We start from the raw sequence: 24227 nt of genomic DNA on the forward strand, positions 1-24227 counted from the left end.
CAGTCATTCCTCTTACTATATATGATGAGCTAGGATCCCGTAATTGTAGACTAGCCAGTGCCGATATCACAGCTGATGGAGTTCTAGCGTGGATAGGCCGACCACGGCAGGCAGCTGCCCCTATCGCTCCAGCAGCCGAGGATTTACCAGGCGAGGGAGAGGAGTGGGCTAATTTCTTAGCTGAGGATCTTTTCGCAGATCCCTCCCCGTCTGCCAGACCATCCACCTCAACTAGACCTTCGACCTCTTCCTCACTCTCCGTCGAGGACAGACTTGCTCGACTCGAGGTCGAGTCCATCCAGACACGACGGATAGTTCTATCTATTCGATCCGAGATGGCTGCCGGATTTACGTCCCATCGTGACGAGATACGACGGCTAGGTCAGCCAGCACCTGAGCAGCCCCATAATCCTCCAGCTATTTCTCCTCGAGCAGATGACCCTGCTATTTGATATGACTCTGTTATGCATTTTTCTGTGGATTGTTGTCTCCCTTGTTTAGACTTCCTTGAAGTAATATTTGCATGCTTATTCAGTTTCACAAAATCTGAAGTAATATATACTTATTCAGTTTCACAAAATCTGAGTTTACTTATCACTCATTCAAATTCTAGGAAAAACAGTTTTCAAAACTCCAATTTTGTTAGATTTTTAAAATTTGGATTTAGCTTATGTTTTCCCCTAGATATCATGTACCCCTAGATTAAAGCCAGAGCATCTCACAATCACCTAGGTATACCTTGCTTGTGTTTGACAAACTTAGAATGGTGTGAGATGCATAGGGTACAGCCTGGACTCAGGAATGCTTATATTTGTGCATCGATATGAGTCTGGGCGTTAAACACATCATAAATAATAATCAAGTCAAGTCTTCCAGCTCTAGCCAACTCTAACTGGACCAAATGGACTTAATTTGACTAACCATGTGAAAGCTACTGCCCTCTAGGCAATCAGCAAGTAGCTAAAGGTTAGACAATTGGGAAAAGTGTGTTTCAATTTTTTTAAGCATGATTGTACTTTAAGGTTCTAATCAAATTACCTTACCTGATTATTTTAAGGCTCTGATACTTAATCAAATTAAACTCAATAATTTAATTTAACTCATGCTTGGACTAGAAACCAAACTACTGCTACTCCCTCTGTCCTAAAACTTAATAGTTTTCTTTAATATCAAATTTTCTTCAAAATGAGTATTCAAAACTTAATTACAGTTTTTCAAAACACTTGTCCTTGTAAGTGAGTATTCAAATATTTTCAAATCTAGTCACCTTTTTATAACATTTTAAAGTTATTTTTTTCAAATGACCTCATATTTTATAACTTCTAAGCAAATCCTTTTATTGAAAATTCAAATACTCATATTTTCAAACTTAGTTAATTTTAAGACTATTTTAACTAGACTTAGTTAGATTGTACTCTAAACTTAGCTATTTGGCAAAATATTTTTTCACTACAAATCATTTCGAAGCTGAATATATAGCTAAGAATTTTCAAATTTGGCAAATTCCAAAATTCAAAAAGCTAAGTCGTTGAAAATTTTCCTTCAGAAAAATACAAATCTACTTTCAAACTGGTTTATTTTTGATATATGACAAAGGGGGAGAGTAGGTAAATTAAAGTTAAAGGAAAATTCAAAGTATTTAATAAAAGGAGGGCTTTTATTAAGGGGGAGTCTAATATTACAAAGTTAAAAGTTTCCAGCTTAACTGTTATTGCATTTGAAGTTTATTTACTTAAGCTTGGTTAACTTTATGCAGTTATTACATATGTTGTTTTTCTTAACTTTGAATTACGTGTTGCCATAATCAAAAAGGGGGAGATTGTTGGTGCGGGAAGCATCCGACGATCGAACCTAAGTTTTGATAATGGCAAATGATTCAAAGCTAAGGTGCTTTGTTATCTGACAGCTTTTGCTGAGTGTTTCAGGAAAGTCCTAACTGCGGTTAGGCAAGGTAAAACCCTAGGGGGTGGTAACCCTAGGTCATAGGGAGTGGTAACCCTATGCGGAAAGTCTTGGCAGGTCGATGGCTTCAAGCAAAAGTCCTAGGGGGTGGTAACCCTAGGTGGAAAGTCCTGGTGTCGCGAACCAGGTGAAAGTCTGAACTGGCCGGTGAAGCGGATGTTCAACAGAAAGTCCGGAAGCATCGAGTGCCGAGCAAAAGTCCAGTCGATCTGGAGGATCGTACTGGCAACATGTAAATCTCCTGAGTGGAGTAGGTGAGGACGCGTTCCCCGTAGAGGGAACAGTAGGCGTCGGGTCGACCTAGGGTTTCCGGTAGGAAACCTGAAGTCAGACCCGGACAGTTCGAATGCTGTCAAAACTTTTATTATTATCATTCATTATGTTTCTGTGCTAACTTTGTTTTGCAGGGTATGTGTTTGGGACTAACACATTTTGCAGGAACAAAGGAGCAAGTTACAACTCGGATGAACAGTGTCCGAGGCGCCTCCATGGAGGGAAGAGGCCAGCGCAGCAGACTGGAGGCGCCTTGAATGGAGTTCAAGGCGCCTTGGACCGGAGGTTGAAGGCGCCTTGGATAGGCTGAAGGCGCCTTGAACCAGATAGAGTTCGACCAGGTCCGTGCTGATCCACGCAGGGTGACTCGGCTCATTCAAGGCGCCTTGGTGAACAGTATAAGGCGCCTTAAACCCCCTTTATAAGGGGTCTCGACCAGCAGCTTCAAAACACAACTTCCAAGCTTCCATTCTGCTGTGTTCTGCTCAAGTGCTGCTTCCGAAGTGCTGTTGCAACATTCCGACGACCAGGAGCTCAGACTTCTTTTCTACTACTGTTGTCGGTATAATTTTAATTGCAGTTACATTTTGTAATTAATATGTAATATTCATACGAAATTATAGTTGTTGCCCACGGAAAGCGATCAAGGATCGCGGGCCTTCGAGTAGGAGTCGACCTAGGCTCCGAACGAAGTAAACCACTGTGTTCTTGTGTTTGTTTCCTTTATTCCGCTGCGTTAATTACTCTACGAACGTTTTACGATTCCGATAATCGAACAAATAGCCACGAGCGCTATTCACCCCCCCCCCTCTAGCGCATCTCGATCCAACATGGAAGACCTCTCTAGGACTTTCCTGCCAAACATCCTGTTTGACTGACGTGTTTGGACTACTTTTCTGCTTGGTGTATGATTAACCCAATCCACTAAGACTTTCTTGCAACACCAAATTAGTACAATATATATAAAATAGTAAAGTAAAATAGTATTAGCAACATTGAAAATATGCTGGTTTGGTCGACTGTGTGACATTCAAGCATTGTTTCGGTTACACTTGCTATCACTGCTCCAAGAGTTATCATTATATAAGGTTCACTCTCTTAGAATTTTTTACTTACTTGGAGTTCACTCTTCTAAGACTTCTTACCACCAAAGGTTCACTCCCTTAGGATTTTTCATCCTTAAAATTCACTCCTCCAAGACTTCTCACTACCTAAAATTCACTCCCTTAGAATTTTCCTCTTGCCAAGCATCTAGTCATCCCTGACTTGCTTGAACTTTTCCCTTTGCTAGTCATTTAGTCAGCCTTGACCTAACTAGACTTCTCACTTAACTAAGTCAACCTTGACTAGACTCTATTAAATATATTATCAAACAAAAATTAAAATTTTAGGGGTCGATTGCACCAAACTATTATCAATAAATATTTTAATATTTTTATAATTTAATTAAAAAAAATTTAATGAGTGCATCATCCATAAAAGTTGTGGTACATATTCTCTCATTATTTTGTATTTTATCTCAGTAATTGATAATGCAATATAGTGTTGTTTTCTACTGAACCAGTTAACTAGAGATAATCCCAAAAATTGACAGCTATCACTTGTACTTATCTATCTAATTTACAACTGTCATAATTTGAGTCAGAAAAATCTATTAATTCAAAGTTATTAGTCCTAGGGTACCACATTCCTACGTTTAGTGTTCCTTTCAGGTATCTATTTATTCTTTAAACAACTGTTAGATGAAATTCTTTAGCACAAAATTGATATCTTACACACATACATACTGCAAATAATATGGCAAGTCTTCTACCAATTAGGTATAGTAAAATCCCTATAGTACATCTATAATATTTTAGTTCTACAGACTTTCCTTCAAGATCTTTATCTAGAATAATATTTGTTATCATAGATGTATTTATTTCCTTGGCATTTTTCTTGTTAAACTTTTAGATCTTTGGTATATTTATTTTGATGTATATAATTTTCTTCTTTTTTTTATTTTATCAGTAAACCTAAAAAAATGTTAATTATGCTACTAAACTCATTTCAAACTCATTTTTCATTAGACTTATAAACTCTTTTAGAAACTCGACAATAGTTAATCCAAATATTATATCATCTACATAATTTAGGCTATGAATATATATCATTTTCATATGTTTTTACAAATAATGCTAAATCAATTTGGCCTTATTTAAAACTTTTTGATATTAGGTAAGTTGATAACCTTTCATAGCATACCCTAGGTGCTTGTTTTAATATATATATAACACATTTCTAATTCTAAATATATGTTTAGGATATTCTTAGTGTTTAAATCTAGATCGTTGACTTATGTATACTTCTTTCTTGATAAAATCATTTAAGAATGTGGATTTAACATCCATTTGATATAAATTAAATTCTTTGTGTCGCGTAAGCTAGCAATATTGTAATGGATTCAAGTCTAGCTATTAGTGCACAGGTTTCATCATAGTTTAAACCTTCTATTTGACTAAAACCTCTAGCTACTAAATGAATTTTATTTCTTATAACATTACCTTTATCATCTAATTTATTTTGGAAAACTCATGTAGTATCTATGATAGTTTTATCTTATGATGAAGGTAATAGGTCACAGACTTGATTTTCTTTTTCAAATTGAGCTAGCCATCACCTAATCAGGATCAAGCAATGCCTCATCTATGGTTTTAGGTTCAAGTTTAATATTAATGCAATTTAACTTATATTTCTATAAGATGACCTTGTTCTGACTCCTTGATTTGGGTCACCCAAAATTTGATTGATTGGATGATGTGAATTGATTCTAGATATACTCATATTTTGATTAACATTTTCCTCTTCTTGTTAGTTTTAATTTTGTTCAAATCTTTCTTCTTCTAGATTATCTAACTCCCTTGCTTAATTCATCAAAATTTATTTCTTTATTTTGATTTAATTTAGATTTTTTAGTGTTATTATCTTCATCAAATATTACATTAGTTTTTTTCCAACTTTTAAGGTCTTTTTATTATATACCCTATAAGTCTTATTAGTTGTTAAATATCCAATAAAAATACCCTCAACTAATTTAGGGGTAAATTTTCCTAAAAAAATCTTAGTATTTAATGTATGTACTTTACATCCAAAAACTCATAAATATTTTAATGAATATATTTTATTATAATAAATTTCATACGAAATTTTATAATAAAGTTTGTTAATTATTGTTCTATTTTGAATATAACATGTTATGTTTATGGCCAAAGCCCAAAAGTAATTAGGCAAGTCATATTTGTTAATCATTATTCTTATTGCCTCTTATCGAATCTCCTTTTATAAAACCCTTATCTTCGTCGCCTGCACTCCCTATGGGTGTCTGGAGCATGGTCCAATGCTTATCTTGTTGGATCACACCTTTATCGGTGGCCTGGAAGCTGCTCAAGTCGTCTCGACACTAAGGTCGTCCTAATGTCGAGGTCGCCCTAATATTGAGGTCACCCACTCCTCCCCAGTTGGTTGCTTGGATCCTATTCGGACGACTGGAACTGACAAGCAGCTCCTTGCAACATAAAGTTAATAAGAAAGAGGAGTGGTACATTAAGTAGGTTTCGAACAATGCCCATAGCTAGAAACCTTACTTATCTTTGCTTGATACCTCCAAGACTTTGTTAGATGTTCAGCTCCCAGTTGACCCATCCAGTTTTTTACTGGCATGTCTTCATCTCCCAACTGACTTCCTTGAACTTTTTTCACCTAGTTCCCAGTTATGTCTGTCTTGTCTATTCCTAATTAGATTTTTCTTACCTCATTCCCAACTAGATCTTCACTGTCTAATTCTACTAAGTCTTTAAATTGTTAGTGCCAAATCAGAACTTTCGTTGCCAGTTCCGCTGTCTAGTTCCCAATTAGGATTTCCGTTGCCTAGTCCCACTAAGTCTTTCTACTGCCTAGTTGCCAACTAGAACTTTGTCATTGCCTAGTCTTACTAGGTCTTAGCCATTGTCTAGTTCTCAATCAGGACTTTGTCTCATGTCAAGTTATTTGCACCTGCAAACTTAACAAACTTATCAGATCATAAACAAATCTAACTATAAACTTAGTCATACGTCAAAACATAGGTAGATGTAGTGCTCCCAACACCTACAAAATGAACTTCTCATCTAATGGATCTTGAGAAAAAAAACACTAGTTAATATCTTAGTGGTCACCACAGGTACCTCTAGAGCTACTTAGGTGCAATGTTGGATGTACTCTCGAAACAATTCTCGTCACGCTACTTTAGATTGAATAGGCTGAGAGGGGTTTTCTGATCATTTTTGTCACTAGAAAAATGATGGATGAATATCAAACTAAAGTCCTCAATGGATGATATAATGCTCCACTTCAATATGTTGAACCATTGTTGAGTTGGCTCAACCAAAGTTGTCACAAGAGGGCATTGTTATGAAATTGACACAAAAGGTCCTTTGATTGCAGGAGCCATTGTACTCCCCCATCTTCAGTGACCTGAATTTGATTGGTAATATTTGGTTAGGATCTCTGTCGAAAATTAAAGGGGGTTCCCTTGTGTGGTGTGAACTCCCTGGTCGATCTCTTAGCCTCTCAGAGGTAGCCTTGTGGATTACTCCATTCCTCCAAGGGCGTGTAACCCCTTGTGTGCTTTGGGTTATGTATTGTCGAGGTTGCTCAGTCTGGGGCTCTTGTTTTCCGACTTGAACTCTTGAAGATGGAGGGTTATGAACCGTACGCCTTCGGAGGACTGTTCCATTGTCATAGTTATTATTTGGGTCAATTTAACATGAGAGGTTGATTATCGTATCGACCTCCGTGGACATATTAGTTTTTTAATCTAAGAGGTTAAACATGACGTGCTAAGCTAGAGAGACATTAGTGTCCTTGGGTATCCGGTGAATTTTTTAATCAAAATTACTCCTAAAAATAAAATATAAATATAAAAAATATTTTTTAAATAATAAATAAAGAGACTTGGCCTTTTTCTTTAAAATAAAAAAATCCAAAAAATCTAAAAAAAAAATAAAAATGAACAATTTTATATGATCCGCTTGCCAAGTGATTGGAAAAGAACCTTTAGGTCAGGGGGGGTGCTCGTTTCTGTCGCTATTGCTCTGAGTAAATGCAAAGTACGCAATGGCGCTTTTGATCCAGATGCTCCCAACGTGGGTTTGTATGGCCATGGGGCGACACCAAGTAGAGCTCTACTATAAGCATGAGGAGTGCCTGCAGTGTGCGAAGTGGGAGTCATGTTGCATGCTGCCGATAATCTCGTCGAGAGAATGCAGTTAGGAGGACGAATTGAAGTTGCACGTATGGTTGGATGGAGCAGTAAGGGTAGAAAGGAAAAAAAAAAGAAGGGGAGGCAAATGCGATAATCAAGGAGATGGGAACCCAATTAAGGACAGGACTGAACAGCTTCCAGATTTTTTCTGTCTTATAGTTTTGATAGTAATTATAACTTTGTTTAACAATTGTCTTACTTTAATCAACCAAGAAAGTGATTTTGCTTTACTTACCGACAAAATGACTTGTATTTGTTCACAAACCGGTGATCCGGTGATAAGGCCGGAAGACCCTCATGAGGGAAAGGTCAACGACGTGTGGAGATCAACAGTCAAAGGGGGGTCAATCCCATGGGCTCGACGAGCGGGCGGGACAGGCCGATCACTGGGTAATGATTTTCACCCGAGAGAGCAACCAGCTGACCGTGAGCCCAAATTTCCAAGGGAAAAAGATCATATGACCGAGCGGATAGTCCGCTCGGATCATATGGCCGAGCGGATAGTCTGCTCGGCCGCATTGCAAATCAAGAGTGAAGGTCGAGCGGTTGTCTGCTCGGCCAAGGTGTCAGGCTATGAGAGCCGAGCCGGCGACGACCCTGAACCTTCTCGGACGGACAACCACCTACGTCGGACCAAAGGTGAACATCCTGGCCGAGCGGCCTGATGGCCGATCCGGGAAGAGGAAGTCAAAAAGTATGGGACAGCAGGTACGTCATCTTAGTAACCCCGGTTGCTGACAACCGGCATGTTTGAAGACCAGGCCATACTCAGTATAGTACGACAAAAGGTTCTGCGGTCTCATCAAGGAGACGCTCAGACTGTAGCAGTATGGCGTCAGACATGTTCTTCTGACAATCTCATGCTGCGGTATGGTGTAGGACACGTGTACATCTCGGTTTATGTGCACCAAGCTCCCATAGCTCTATATAAGAGTCCTTAGACTTCACCGGAGGTATGAAAACTCTGATCCTGAAAGTCACCTTCTTATTTTTCGTCTACCTGACTTGAGCGTCGGAGGGTCGTCGCCGGGAACCCTTTCCCGGCCCGACTTCTTTGCAGGTTCGCCGGAGCTCCACATGATCAGTTAGAGATCTACGTCAGCAACTAAGAGAGCGCCACGTGCCCAACGTCCATTGGTTCAGCGATTCGGACAGAATCAGTTTCTTTTTCACCCGTTACAGATTTGTCAAAAAAATCCAACAAGATTTTTAATAAATAGGATCCACCAAAAGTTAGCGTGCCCAAGAATTTGAAAAAGGAGGTAAAATGTAAAACACGTGTTCGGTGGATCTCCTGGGAAATACTTGTCACAGAACTTTTCATCTAAGACAGATAATCAGCAGCATGATAACAAAGAGCTGCAATATGAGCACACTCAGCGGGATTCCTACACAACTCTCTGCTCAAGGCAATCCGATGGTTATTTCGATCTGTATGGAGACGGCACAATCATGTTTGTAAAGGTTGAAGAATCAGAATTAATGAGACTCAAGATCATATATATTACCCTGCTACAATCTATTCAGTTGGTTATCAGTCAATTTTACCGGGTCGTTTTGAGTTACATTCGGGCTGATGGAGATCCATTATTTGCTAAGTGGGAAATACATTACACCCTTGGAAGCTTTGCCTATAGGTGGAACGATTGTACTGTCAAACACTGTGCTAACTCAACTCAATATATAAGCTGAGGTGTAATCAACTCACCAACTGTTAAACACTGTGCTAACTCAACTCGCCACCTTGGTAGCATACTCTTGACTCCAAAATGTGTAATCAAGTAAAAACACAAGCTGAGGTGTTTTTTTTTTTATGGTACAGCCATTCTAATTAAGCTGATAACGGAGACTAGATATCTCTCTCATTTAGATGCATGAGCTGAATGTAGCAGGCCGACTGAATTACAAGGCTTGGGCATATAAAATCTGCACCTGCTTATGTGGTTGGTGGTGAATTTTGTTAAACCATACGGAGCATGATGGTGGGCTATTTTGGCCTGGAATTGTTCAAAGAAAAATTGACTTAGGAGCAATAACATCGTGTCTTTTATTTGGAAGGATATTATATATGAAAGTCCTGGATTTCTTTAAATAATTTGGAATCACAATGATTCCTTTCTACGGAAATTCTGCAAGTCTATGACATGATAGATGGCATGGTGAAACGCTGCTGAAACATGGTTTTGCAAACATGTATAACCGTAGCAGGAATAAAGGCATCAAATTAGAGCTTCTGAAAACTGAACAAGGCGCATTAGAGTCTGGTCTTGATAATTCAATAACCCAAGCTGATTGGCTTAGATTCTGTAATCGACTAGCCGCTGTTAGTTTACAATCAGAAGAAAGGGATCAAGTTTTTTAGAGATGGCAGAACTCTGGCATGCCCGCAATTAAGTTAGCGTATCAGTATCTTTAGCTGACTGAGATGACTTATATCAAGAATGCTCTAAGTTGGATTCTTGCTCCTAGGAAAGTTAAGGTGGTTGCATAGCTGGTTAATAGAAATATGCGTAACACTAAATCAAGGCTCAGGCAAAAAGGAATGGAGATGGAGGATTTTATTGTGTTTTCTGCAGAGCCTTGGATGAAACCATCTCTTCAAATGTTGCAACTACATGAAATCAGGTTGGTTTTGTGTTACTAATGAAAGCATTACATACATCGAAATGAAATCATATGATGCATCACAGAATCTAATTATCATCATCGATGCAGCAAATTTAAATCGAAACAATGGTGAAACTGAAGGGCTGACATGAATCGAAAGCCAATGTCATTTATTCTTTATTGGTCGCTGAACAAAGTTTGTGTTAGATATATACGAATGGAGAAGAAGTGGAAGAGACATGGAGTTTTATTGTGAATGAGATTTTAGTCCCACATTGAAAACTTCAAGGTAAATTGGTTGGTTTATATTAATTCACATTCTTTAATGATGTGAACAAATGCAAAGGGAAAGATTTTTTTTCACGCGTGGGTACACAAGGGGTGTAAATCTAGGACTCGGATTGTACTTAACCAAGTTAACTTATCTGCGAACACGATCTATGCATACCGAATGTCGGATCTGTCAGGGCAAAAGTGGAACAACCAATTAATTGAGTTGCCAAATTCTCATGGACTCGAAAGTAGACGGACTCAGAGGTACATGAACTCACGAGTGCACAGACTCAAAAGTGTATAAATTCAGGTGTACATGAACTCGGTGACGGGCTATGAATGTTCCCTAACGGGGATGCTTCTGAAAACTGAATTCATCTCCTAGCAAAAGATGCTCCGGCTCTCAAAAGCCCTTCCCCTAGCGGATGGCACCCCGACTCTCTTTAGCAAAAGACACCTTGGCTCTCAAAAACCCTTTCCCCTAGCGGAAGACATACCAGCTCTCAAAAGCTCTTTCCGTAGCAAAAGACACCGGTTTTCAAAAGTCATAGCAGAAGGCGCACTGGCTCTCAAAAGCCCTAGCTCCAACGGAAGGCACGTCAAAAGCCATAGCAGAAGACACACTGGCTCTCAAAAGCCCTAGCTCCAGCGGAAGGCACATGAGCTTGCACGTCAGCTCACAGTTTGCTAAAGACCTTCCTCTACGGAAGGCCTCTCTTTTCCGGTTCAAGTCCTCTTGGGGGAGACGACCTTTTTTTTATTTAGCATTGTGCTAACTTAAAGATCGGAGGAAAAAAACCAATAACGTCGACCCCTGCTCACCGTTGAAAGCAGCAGGTCACAGACGGAGTTACTCAGAAGCATCGAGTCAAAGAAGGCTTTGTAGAGGTGAATCCGGGTTCACGGATCGAAAGCTTGCCAAGACTCGTTTGGCTACTGGAGATCGCAGACTGCTTGCTGTACTAGAAGCCCGCTACCAACTGCTCGGCTATAGAAGACTCTACCAATGTAGATCTGAAGTAAATGAGGCAGCCGAAATAAGAGGGCCGAGACGACAGATTGGGACCGCATCAGTAGCTAAGGAAATAATACTCTTTCAAGTTTTTATGAATGCTTTTCCCCCTTAATTTATTTTCATCCCTCATAGGAGAACGGAAGAACCACTAGCTATGTGGAAACAGAAGCTTTGTAATTGTCAAGCTCATCTTGCACCTGCTACGAAAAAACAAAACTAATCCTCCTTACAGTGATGATCTTTCAAGCGGCAGATTGAACCAGATCATTGAAAGGGCATATGTTTTTTTTCCAGTTTCACCTTAACTGAACCCTAAATACACCCAGGTCTCGATAAGTCCTGAGTCTATAATGAAGAAAAGAATCATAATGATATTCCCCTCCAGGTCAGAATTCGTTATACAGCCCTTAAAGAAATTAGTCGAGTTAAATATTCAATGTGCCATTCACAACTCAAATTTGTCAAATCGAAGGTTCCATCCTCTCATACAAATCCACAAAGAAAAACCAGACCAAATTAACGGAATCCAATTTAAAGGTCCGTAAATAAAAACACAATTATTGAACACAACCAAAGTCAGATTTTAACAAGAACATAAAACAAAAAAAGTTTTACAATGAAATCCTACAAAAACTGGAAAAAGGTAGATATTACAGACCAAGCCTGAAGGCGAAGAAGATGCCTAACACACAATTGATCTACTCCGATCGCTTGAGCTTTTCTACCCGCTGGTTGAGTTGCTCGATGCGTCCAGCGAGAGTGGTGACTGTAAATAGAAGCCAGTAAAGAAGGAGTGCAGAAGCGATGAGGAGCCCGTTGCGCTGGCTTTTCATAATCGATTTCTGGTGGCGGAGGTACTCGGAGGGAGTGCAGGAGTGCTCCTGCTCGCAATTCGGCCTAGTCTCGTACTTCCAGTATATGTCCGCCAGGAGGAAAAGGCAAAAGGGAACCACGGAGAGGAGCGGCTTTAGGGCGCCGCGAACGACGGCGACGAGACCCCGGTGGAGGCCGCCGAGCCACGGAAGGGTGAGGAGGATGAGCATAATGGCCTCCGCGGCAGCAGTATAGCCAAGCACCACCCACTCCAACGCCATCACTTTGGCCGCAACGAAATCGATCGGTGCACCCTAAACCCGATGAAAGGCCAGATCTCGGCTGGAGGAAAAAAAACTACTTCCTCTTCGAGGCGTTCTCCTCGTGTTTTATCGGCACATTTTCAAAGCATTAATTACTTCGATCCCAATCGCATACCCGATGAGCTGTCCGAGTCGGTCCAATAAAATTACCAATAAAAATTCGAGTAACGCAACCGAGGAATTGTCTAAGAGGTGGATTGGTATCCTTGCTCACCTGTTGCCGCGTGTATTTTCTAAAGTCGCTGGGTGGTCGGCGAGAAATGAGTGGATCGTCCACTTGGCGTACTTCTGGACGGCGTCGACAGTAAAGAAACGTTTTAGCTTTGCTTCGTTTGGAAGTAAGGTGATGCGCCTCGCGCTTTCCGCCCAGGAGGTCGCTGCCGTAATGTTATAATATTCATCATTTTATTCTTTTTATATATATATTGCGCGCTCGTACTCTATACGCGCACAGGAGATCGTTGGATTTTTTTTAATTTTTTTAATATTTTAAATTTAAAAAATCAATTAAAAAATTTAACATTTCCTTATATAAATTTTTAATATCTTAATATATTCTCTCAACATATTACAATACTCAATAAATACTTAAATTAATTTTATTTTAAATTTTTTTTAAAATTAAACACTATAACCTAATTGGGAAGCCTAAACCCTAGAAGTAAAATCTAAAAAAAAAAATAACTTTAACACTATAACCAAAGTCTGAACCCCATAAATAAACTCTTAAAAAAATATTTTATTTTAATTATTTTTTAATTCATAAATTAAAAAAAAAATAAAAAATAAAAAACAGTTCTTATCCTGTGCGACGCGCACAGTCATGCACTGTGACGTCGCGCAGGATAACAAAATTTTATATATATATATATATATATATATATATATATATATATAATCTCTCCTATTCATTTTAATATTAATTTTCATTATTTATTATAAATTTTCTTTTATCCTTATTAAAATTTCAATTGTATTTATATAATTTAAATGATTATTATTTAAAATATTTAATAATATTGCTTTTAGATATATTATTTATGTAAAATTAAAATATATTTATTTAAAATTAAAATAAATAATAATATTAATAATTTTATTTAAAATTAAAATAGTATTATAAGTTTGAAATGAAGGAGTACACCATATGAAAAAATTACACTTCCATAAACTTAAAATATAATATTTTCAAAGATTGTTGTTGTATTATGATCAAATATATTCAACTAAGTCTGCTCAAAATTTATGTCACGTAGTTCGAAATTTGTCAGGAGATAATCATGAAATTTTCGATTTGAACCTTGGATAGGTTGTGTAGGTTCATCACCTTCATCATTGTTGTACCAATTTGTCACCTACTCCCTCTCATCTTTAACAATCATGTTGTGCAAAATAATACATGCTAACATAATATATTTTTACTTTTTTCTGTACCAATAATGAGCTGGACTTCTGACAATTGTCCATCGAGCTTGGAGCACTCCAAATGCTCGTTCAACATCTTTTCTTGCAGACTCTTTTCTTTCCTTAAACAACCTCCTCTTGGGATCTTCTGGACAAGGAAAAGCCTTCACAAATGTAGCACCATTCTGGATATATTCCATTTGTTAGATAATACCTCTTTGTATATTAAGTCTTGTTGACCGTGAAATTAATCTCCGTGGCATTTCCTTGCAAGACGTTATTGAATATGGGAGATTCGTACATCACATTAATATCATTACGTGAACCTGCAACACCAAAGAATGCATGTCATATCCACAAGTCTTGAGACGTGACCGCTTTATGCACGATTGTTGGTGATCCATAACCTCTTGTAAACTGTCTTTCCAAGCAACTGGATAATTTTTCCATTCCCAATGAATGCAATCAAGGTTGCCCAACATTCCAAAGAAGTTGTGCCTCTCATTATGCATTTGAAGAAGACGTTGAACATCATCAGCATTCGGCCTGTAAAATACCGAAAATAGGCGAATATTAATAAGGGAAATTTTCGGAATTTTTGGAAATTTTCCGGGAATTTTTCGGAGCTCGTACGGACGAGTTAACGGGAATAAAAACGGGGTCCGGAAAAGCCTGTTTAGGCTACCCTGTTTTAGTGAGGAAAAGTTGATTTTTATTTATATATTTTCTTTCTCATTTTATTTCCTCCGTTTCTTTTTCTTCTCCTCTTCTGTCGCCGCCTTAACCGGCGCCGCAAACCGCCGCTGCTTCCCTCTCCTCTGCCCGACGCCGACGACACCAGGGAACAGAGAGCCGGCGACTATCTTCTCTCTCCCTCTTCCTTTCTTCTTCCCTGTCTCCGCCACTGAGGTCGGGACGCGCCGCCGCCCCTCTCGGCCGGAATCTACCTCCAAGCCGAAGCCCTAGCCGCTGTGAGGTCTGAGCCCCCTCCCCACTGCCGCCAGTGATGCCAAGCATCCCTGCACAGTGCCGTCGGCCTCCCTTCTGCCCTAGCCGACCACCACAGTGCTTGCCGACGCCGCCGTCTCTCGACCCAACGCCGACCACCGTCTGTAGCTATGCACCGTCGACCCCACAGTAGACCACTTATTCCTGGGTTTTTCCTTCGGGATGGTGCCTTAGTCATCACCACCTGTATTGTCGGTGAGTGATTGTATTGAGCAGATTTTCTTCCTCACTGGGACTAGTTTCTCTTGTGTGTTCTTGTCAGGATGAGCTCCAACAGCAGCTTCACGGTCATGTACTCATCATCCATTTACCTTTGTTTTGGTTGTGAGCTTGATCTTGCATCTACTGCCCAATTGATTTTCAGATTTACAAGGAGCAGTTCCATCATATCACTGATGAGGTAAATGCATCAAATCATTTCCCCTTTGTTGGCTTGGTTTCGTTGCAAGGTTGCCCTCTTATGATTTTTATGTTAGATTTTTCTGTTTGGATTAGGAATTCAATTGGGCATATGGAATGTGAAGATTTTGGATCAATATCGGGGATATTAATTCAAGATAAGTTATGTGTGGAGTTTTGGTTGTATTTCTATGAGTATTTGGAGGATATGCAATTGTATCGGATTATGTTGGAAATATTGTAACCTGTAGTTGCTAGATTAATTGTGGATTTAGGTAAGTTATGATGGATTCATGTTTAACTTAACCTAATGTGATTATGGAAGGTTTAATCTATTGTAGTTGTGATGAATTAAGTACAGTTGATTTATGTTGGATTAGATTTAGTCCTTGGATTTATTAGAGATGATCATATTGCTAAGCGTAAGTTGATCAGCGAAAGGAAATGATTGTGTTGATTGAGGATTATTGATTAAGAAGATTAATTCAAGTTAATCATTAATTAGGATTAATTAATGATGGATCGATTAGGATTTTTCCTAATTAAGTTGGGTTGGATTTAGCTAGTTGTTGTTTATAAAATTAGCTAAATTGTATATCACGTTATCTGCAGGACTGTGATTCGGGACGGGCGTCTCGACATTTGGATTGGTTTGATTCGATCTACATTGGAGGCGGGTACCTCTTGACTTATCTTTTATGATATTGTCATTGGATATGCATAGTATTTTATAACTACAAGCAATGAACATGTTTGCCTTTGGTATGTCATTGTTTGATATCCATAGCATGTTAGATTTGTCGTCTGTGAAGTATCTGTACTTATATCTCGTGATTTGTTACCATGAGTATCTTGTTGCCATGAGTACTTAATTAGCATGAGTATCTTAGTTTCTAGAATAAGTGACATACCATGTTTTACTGAGGTTAGGACTAGGTTCTGGACTTTTGGTTTCAGTCATGTGTATCGAGACTGTCTGATACTTAGGTTTTATGCCATGACTGGCTTGTGTACCTCTATTTGTATATCGTATATGATTCGTGTACCTAGACCTTGATTCTTGATATGTGCATATTGTTGGTATATATGTTATGGAAGGAGATATGTTTAGGATCTAGGTTGCTATACCATAGAGGACCTGTATGCCCTAGATCCGTGGATTGACCTACTGATACTGTGGTACCCATATTATGTATATATGGATTTTTCTATGCTGATCAGGATATTCCATACTTATGATGTTCAGGACATAGGTTTTTGATATTCTATCTGACCATGTACTATAGATTTTGTATGTGACCATCGCTTTTACGTATCCATTTTGTATATATGGATATGATTATGTTGATCGATGCATAGTGACATGCATCATGATTGCATCTTGTGCGATTATCGGCTCCACTATGGTTGAGCCCATCGCCATTTACCGCACACACCCCCACTCATGGTTTAGTGGTATATCGTGCGGTGTGTGGCTTTGGCTCCGTTGGGTTGAGGACTCAGCGTGGTAGCCGTCAGACAGTTCCGCTCTGTTTGCTGGCATTTAGCGTAGCAGCGGAGTAGCCGGCAGACGGTGGACTCTGTTGGCTCCGTTGGTCGTGTGACTCGGCGTGGTAGCCGGCAGATCCCCGTCATCGTGTACGGGAGTTGAGAGCATTGAGCTCCCCATTTATGATTTGGGGTCACAGGGCAGAGTACTCCGACAGCATCCCGTCCACTCGGTCACTCATCAGGAGCAGTGACGACAGAGTGCACGGTTGTCACAGCCCTACCCACTCGGTCTCGCCATTTGTGTGTGAGAGAACTGACTGGCGTCAGGGGTGACCAGGACGCATCATTAGCATCATATGCATTGATTGCCTTTATTAGTTTGTGTTTGCTGCACTTATATGCTGCATTTTGGTGGATGCATTTGTCTGACATGCATACAGGAGACATACTGCGTATCGGTTTGATGACCCTTTAGATCAGGATAGGAGTTCCTGGTGAGTACAGCTTCCTCAGTTATTTTTCAGTTTTGCACCTTTCCTATATATATATGATTAGGAAGCTGTATTCTATGTTTATTGTTGTTAGATATATCTTACTACTCATGTCCATTGGTATTCGCTGAGTTGTTGAACTCACCCCCGTTAACACTATCTTTTCAGGTACCAGGTTATTTATGGTGTCGCTTGGAGCATCCTGTCTGCTGGTCCCCACGTCACATCAGAAGACTTATCGGTTCCACGTATGTTTTGTTTGTTTTATGAATCAGTTTGTTTAGCTCTGTACTCTGGTTTTATTTTTGGAGTGTTGATGTTGTTATGTGGTATTTTGTATTTGTTATTGGTTGTGTAAGCCTAGCCGGCTAGCAGTTTTGTGTTTTGGTTTTGGTACAGCCGAGTGAGCTGCTTTATTTTTTTAACTGCGTGGTTGTGTCAGCCAGAGGCTGAATTTGATATTAACTGCGTGGTGTTTGTTTTCTTTTATTGTTTTTATTCCAGCCGCATGTGGCTGAGGTATATAGTGCTTGTAGAAAAGTTTCAGATTGTCCGCTGTACAGGGGAGATGCTGCCGAAATTTCTTCGGACAGATACTCCTCCGGGGCGTGACACGGCCTTCTCAAGTATCAATCACCAAATAGTTCAACCACATAACCGCAGAACTTAAACAAACACTTGATGACAGTTGATTCACCCATGCATAGGTACTCATCAAGATGGTCGGCTGAGACTCCATGACAATTGGCGAATCACAGTCATGTATTTTTGTAGTGGTGACAAACCTTTTCTTCTCGCAGCATCATCCCTATGCTGAAAATACGAAAAATGACTCTCAAGTGCATTAACTATGCGACAAAATAAATCTCTTTGCATGCGAAATCATCTTCAAAATATTTGATCTGGATACACCAGGTTTGTGGAGAAATAATCATTGAAGAGCCTCACATGTATGACTTCATGATTTCTTTGGATGGACCTTTTTCTTCACTGCATCTCGTTATTACTTTAATATGCTTCAACTATTTGTCGATTTTGTTGAAGTATTAATGACATTAGCTCATTCCCCATATCATAACCTTCGTCACCAACTTCAACTTGGACTTCGTTTTCACTTACCGAGTCAAAGCTGGTGCTACTTGAATGTTGAGACATTTTAGAGGAAACTAATTCAAGTCTATGTTTAGAATAAGAATTGTAGAGCACAAGGTGTCTATTTATTTTTTTCTTATCAACGAATATATTCCAATGGCTACTTTCTATTAATCAAATTGTACATATATTCCAATAGTTATATTAATAGAATTATTCTCATTAATTGATTAATTGAAAATATATTCAACGGATACTTGTTTGGGTGGGCTACCCAATTTATTTATTTCTTCTTTCTGAATAAAATATTTGATTCATTGAAAAGTGTAATAATAAAAAACTAGACTAATTAAGGAGTACAATAATTGAAAGTTACATCAAATTGAAAAGTACAATAATAAAAAATTACATTAATTGAAAGTACAATAATTAAATATTACAATAAATGGAAATTATATATTACATCTCCCCTTAATTTCTTGACATAGATGTTTGTGGATGATTAATTGCTCATCTGTCATTTGCCAAGTGTCTTTCGAAAGGATTTCATATTTTTTTAATTGAACTTTGGCTAAGGCAGCTTTTGTTTTCATCTCCTCAACTTTGAGTTGTTGTTTTTTCATTTCAACTTTAGCCATTTTTATGCTTGTATACTCAGTAAATTCTACAAACATATTGTCTAAATTTATTGTCATACCTTCAATGTCTAATTTCATTTTGCCTTTTCCTTTTCTTTTTGCTGCCTTCTGACCCATTGGACGAGTTTCTTCTTCATTTAGGTCTACGTGCAGACTCGCATCTTAGTTAAATGAGATGTTGCTTGCCCCCGACTCTGAGGTCCTTGCCTTCTTCGTGCCAACAAGGTGATCAACATACTGTGGAGTAAATATTGGACGATCTTTTATGATTCTCCATACATGTTCGAGATTAAATGCAATGTCATTATTTTCCTCGCGATATTTTTCATACGCAAGTCGTAATATGTCCTCATCACTATGACCGCTATGATACACACTATAAATACTATATTGTAATTTACGCTGAAGCGATATACAATTTTTTTGTATGGTATTATGGCAGTGTCATCGCATGACATTAGCAATTCTATTGGGTTTACCTGGAGAATGATTCTCATTGTAGTAGCTTGCAATACGTCCCCAGAAAGTATCCACCTTCTTATCATTGCCGATGATTGGATCATCACTGATAGTAACAAACGATCTCGTTAAAACCTCATCTTTAACCTTACTCTATGTTGACTGCTTTCTTCTACCCACAGCGTCAGAATCCGCCTTTTCCAAATTTGTGAGTTTAATTGGGGATTCACGGTTAGACAGTTGAGTCGTTGGAACAAAAGTCGGAGTAAACGGTTCATTTTTCGCCAGAGATGTAAAATGCATACCGGTTGTATGTGAAATAGATAAATAGTTTTGTGGATATGGATTATATGGATAATTTGGTGGATATGAACCGTATGGATTTGGTGTGTATAGATTATGTGGATAATTTGGTGGATATGAAAAATATGGATAATTTGGTGAAATTTGTGAATTTTGAGAAGAAGGATTTTTTTTCGATAATTTTTGGTAATTCACAAAATTTTTAAAAAATCTCGGTTATTTTCATCCATTTCGGAGGAAAATAAGAGAAGATTTTTAGAGAGATTTAGATGTTGAAAGATTGAAATAAGGTGATGAGTATTTATAGATATTTTTTTTTTTTAACTATCCATTGAAAAGCAATTGAAAAAGCTGTTGAAAAATTAAAACTATCCGTTTGAAAGTTTTTTTAAATTTTTTTATTTTTAATAGAATATATATATATATATATATATATATATACAGATTTGATACTGCGCGCGACGGCACAGTGCGCGACTGTGCGCGTCGCGCGCAGTATCAAATTTTTTTTGTTTTTTTTTTAATTTTTAAATTAAAAAATAATTAAAAAATTTCTTTACGATTTTATTTATAGGGTTCAGGCTTTAGGTATAGTGTTAAAACTATTTTTTTTTTTAGATTTTAACTATAGGGTTTAGGTTTTCTAATTAGGTTATAGTGTTTGGTTTAAAAAAAATTAAAATAAAATTAATTTAAGTATTTATTGAATATTGTAATGTATTTAGGGGATATATTTATATATTAAATTTTAAATAAGGAAATGTTGAATTTTTAAAATTCAAAAAAAAGTGCTGTTACTGTGCGCGACGCGCACGTCGCGCACTATGCGGTCACGCACGGTAACAAAACTCTATATATATATATATATATATAAAATAAAAATAATAATAAATTTTACCTATATGAGGGCATGCCACATGTGGACATTGATTTAAAAATAAAAAAAATACATTGAATACGTCCAATGAGTTGAGTGCGTTCAATGTTTCGGTGGGTCCCATATGCATGTATATTATAACCATCCTTGCATTGATGTCCTAGAAATGTTATAACGCCCTAATAATTCGCCAATGCAGTTGCAGATCCAATCCTTATCCTCTATGCATGACAGTATGCAATCGTGCAAAGTATTTTTTTTTTATTTTGGATTTTGAATTTTTTTATAAATTTTTTAAAAATGGTCCAGATTTTATATTTAAGATTTAGAGTTGGATTATAGTAGTAATAAAAAAAAGTTGGATTATAATATTAAGCATAAAAAAATTTTAAACTAATTTTTTTTTAAGTGTCCATGGAATATGCGACCTAAAATATTTAGGATAACATTACTATATATATAGTTTTAATATATCATCATCAAACCCTAAACACCCGTGTGCATCTAATTTTTTTATGTATAATATTATAATCCAACTTCTAAATTCTACAGACAAAAAATCTTATTGACATAATTGTGAGCTTGAAAAAATCATTTAAAAGATATTATGCGTGACTGCACACAGTACCCTTACAACACTATCATAAGGACAATACTTGTAAACGAGTTCTTTTTCTATTCTACTATTGTGTGAGCTGTCAACATTATAATAAGCTACTTCGTCCAAAGGAGATCTTCATAGGAAGCTTTACTTCCTTTAGATTAACAATCCTTTGATTACAAACCAAGTAAATTTTTGTACCTCTATCCTTAATTAATTTGCTTCTTAATTTTTTTTTGTATAAGTGTTTTGTTTTAATCAAGCTATAAGTTCACGAAAGATATTCTTTTATTTTCAAAGTTATTCATTCCCCCTCTAGCCAGTTATCAAAGTTATTCATTCCCCCTCTAGCTAGTTATCAGGTGACCAACAAAAATATGATCCTTTTACACTAAATAAGTATAAGATGCGTTAACTTAAATTAGAAGACTAGGTAATACAATCATGATAAAATTGATATTTAGGACATCTCGTGGTACCTTAAAAATGAAACTTTCTATTCTAGAAGGTTCTAAGTGTGTGTTAATAGGAATTGAGCCTAAGTCTATTAAAATTGGCACATTAGAAAGTCTGACAGTATGCCAAGATTGGAATTTGACGTATTCGAGGGAGTCATACACTCGTGTCAAATTTGGTAGTTAGCACAATATTAGATGATAACGCCATTTGACTCTTAAAATTTTTACATTTTCCTATCTATATTTACCATGACTTGCTTGTCATAATATTTATCATGTCATGCATGTTTGCTATTATTAATACATGATTATATATGCCATGTATCAGTATGTTTTTAATTCTTGCTATATATGATTGTATATTCATGCTACTGTGTTTTACATGTTATTTCAAATTCTGCCATGATATTTATCTTTTGATTTCATATTATGAGAAATTGATACGTGCATTTGATAATTGTCATCTCATGCAATTTTTTTTTATAATTCAAATATTCAATTCTTATAATTTAACTAATTCTAAAGATGATTAATTTATCCCCATGAAATTTTTTTAATGATCACTAGGATAAATTGAAAAGTACAAATAAATTTTTGATAAACAATCTGGTGTCATAAGTTTTTCAAACTCCCTTGATATAATGTATTCTATGTGAAATTTGAACTTTTATTATCTAAGATTCTCATTCCACCTTTTAGTTTTTTATCATAGCACCATGCCATAACCCAGAAGAATGCTATGCTATACATGCATCATATCATTATTACTTATTTCAAATTCTAAACATATTTTCTTTTAATATATATTTGATATATGTCATATTCATTTACCTCTATTGATTTAAATTTTATATAATTAAGGATAAATGATATTATTAAGATACATATATAGATATATTATGTAAAATATTTTTTTAAAATAATATAAATGTATATATATAATCTAACAGTAAAATATACTGTTATTTAATATAGATTATCAACTTGTTAATTAATTAATTTCATTATGTACATGTCATGGACAAATTTGGGCTGCATGCCCTTCTTTTATGAATAAAAGAAATAAAGAATAACTAATGCCTACTCTCATATTCTACCAATTAGCAAACACTTGTAGGAAAAGTACAAGCACGCAGGATTCAATCAACGTCGTCACTGATCACTATTTCTTTAGCATCAGTTGCGTGAATCTTCTCTGTCTAATGATGATCCAGTGAACCTCCGACACCACCACCATCGTCATCATCTGTTTTGGTTATGGAACTAGAGAGACTGAATACGAATCTGGCTAATGCTTCCTTCATCCACACATGCTTGCACTCCGCCATCACTTCCTCCACGCTCATCTATTTAATAAATTAACTACAATATTCAAACTGGTATGTATATATACCAGTATGCAACAACCATTAATAATAATATTAAAATTAATTGATCGATTCTATTACCCATTTTCGAGTTCGCAGAGCTCCCTCAGGCCAATAGATGACCTCCTCTTTAACGTTAAAAGCGAACATAACGGCCTCGTGATCCCTGCTATCGTTGCTCTTGCTCTTGTAACTCCATTTTCCAAGATTACCTATCGTTAATTACGTCTTATCTCAATCAACGACTAATTGATTATTAACTATATATATAATTATAATTAAACAGAAAATTGGAAGCGACCTCAACGATTCCCAGCACGCCGGCTTCCTCGTACGTCTCCCGGTAGGCTGCCTGGATCATCGTTTCATCGGCTTCCCAACCTCCCTATATATTAATAGCATCGATTGAAGCATGCCCAGATCATCAATAATTAGTTGATTACGTACATGTAGCCTACCAATAATTTGTTTTCGATCGGCAACTACCTTAGGGAACATGATCTCAGCTCGTTTCTTGGTGGAGCTGACAACGAGAACCTCGACAGATTGATGAGGAATTATGGACATCCCCCCGGCTTTGCATGCTGCCTCCTTATTCTTGATCTTGTACGGAATGCACCTGATGAGCTAATTAACAATTTAGAAAATGTAACAGAGAACCAAAGATTAATTGAGTAATTATCAATCGATAATTAAGTTAATTGATTACCCGACGATAAGGCGGCTTCCACAGCTGGTGTAGCGCTGCAGCTGCCGGCATTTCTGAGGCCCCGAGTTCGCCATGGCGTATCTGCACCTCTTCCAATATTCCGCCGTCTTTTTAAATCAGCTTTTTAAAGTTTAAATGATGGATTAGACGATCGAGAAGCAAGGAATGGCGCTACTTTATTTATAGATCCATTTTAGCAACTTCCTTGCAGCTGGAAACCTAAAATAAGTCTAATTTATCAACTCTAGTTTAAGAGTAAACAAGGATTTTCCAACAAAATGGCCTAATTCGGCAGGGTTATTCGACAGTTCACACTTGTAAACCAAAGGAAAAAAAATAAAAAAATTTGTCGACTAGACTAAATTTAATCCTCCTCGTTAGTA

General features: G+C 37.3%; 2 protein-coding genes and 1 pseudogene across 2 annotated transcripts; 1 reads left to right on the plus strand and 2 right to left on the minus strand.

The window, feature by feature from the left end:
- Positions 1-11909: 11909 nt before the first annotated feature.
- LOC121990593 lies at positions 11910-12599 on the minus strand. Its single transcript, XM_042544704.1, has one exon. It carries the CDS (start codon positions 12503-12505, stop codon positions 12110-12112), a length of 396 nt encoding a protein of 131 aa, XP_042400638.1. The 5' UTR covers positions 12506-12599; the 3' UTR covers positions 11910-12109.
- Positions 12600-14765: 2166 nt separating this feature from the next.
- Positions 14766-15602, plus strand: LOC121991466. Its single transcript, XM_042545465.1, has 3 exons — positions 14766-15088; positions 15222-15359; positions 15455-15602. Exons 1-3 carry the CDS (start codon positions 14958-14960, stop codon positions 15600-15602), a joined length of 417 nt encoding a protein of 138 aa, XP_042401399.1. The 5' UTR covers positions 14766-14957.
- A 7365-nt stretch (positions 15603-22967) lies between these two features.
- On the minus strand, positions 22968-23918 carry LOC121991468 (annotated as a pseudogene).
- Between the last annotated feature and the right edge of the window lie 309 nt (positions 23919-24227).

Source organism: Zingiber officinale, chromosome 6B (genome assembly GCF_018446385.1).
Source record: "Zingiber officinale cultivar Zhangliang chromosome 6B, Zo_v1.1, whole genome shotgun sequence".
NCBI lineage: Eukaryota > Viridiplantae > Streptophyta > Magnoliopsida > Zingiberales > Zingiberaceae > Zingiber > Zingiber officinale.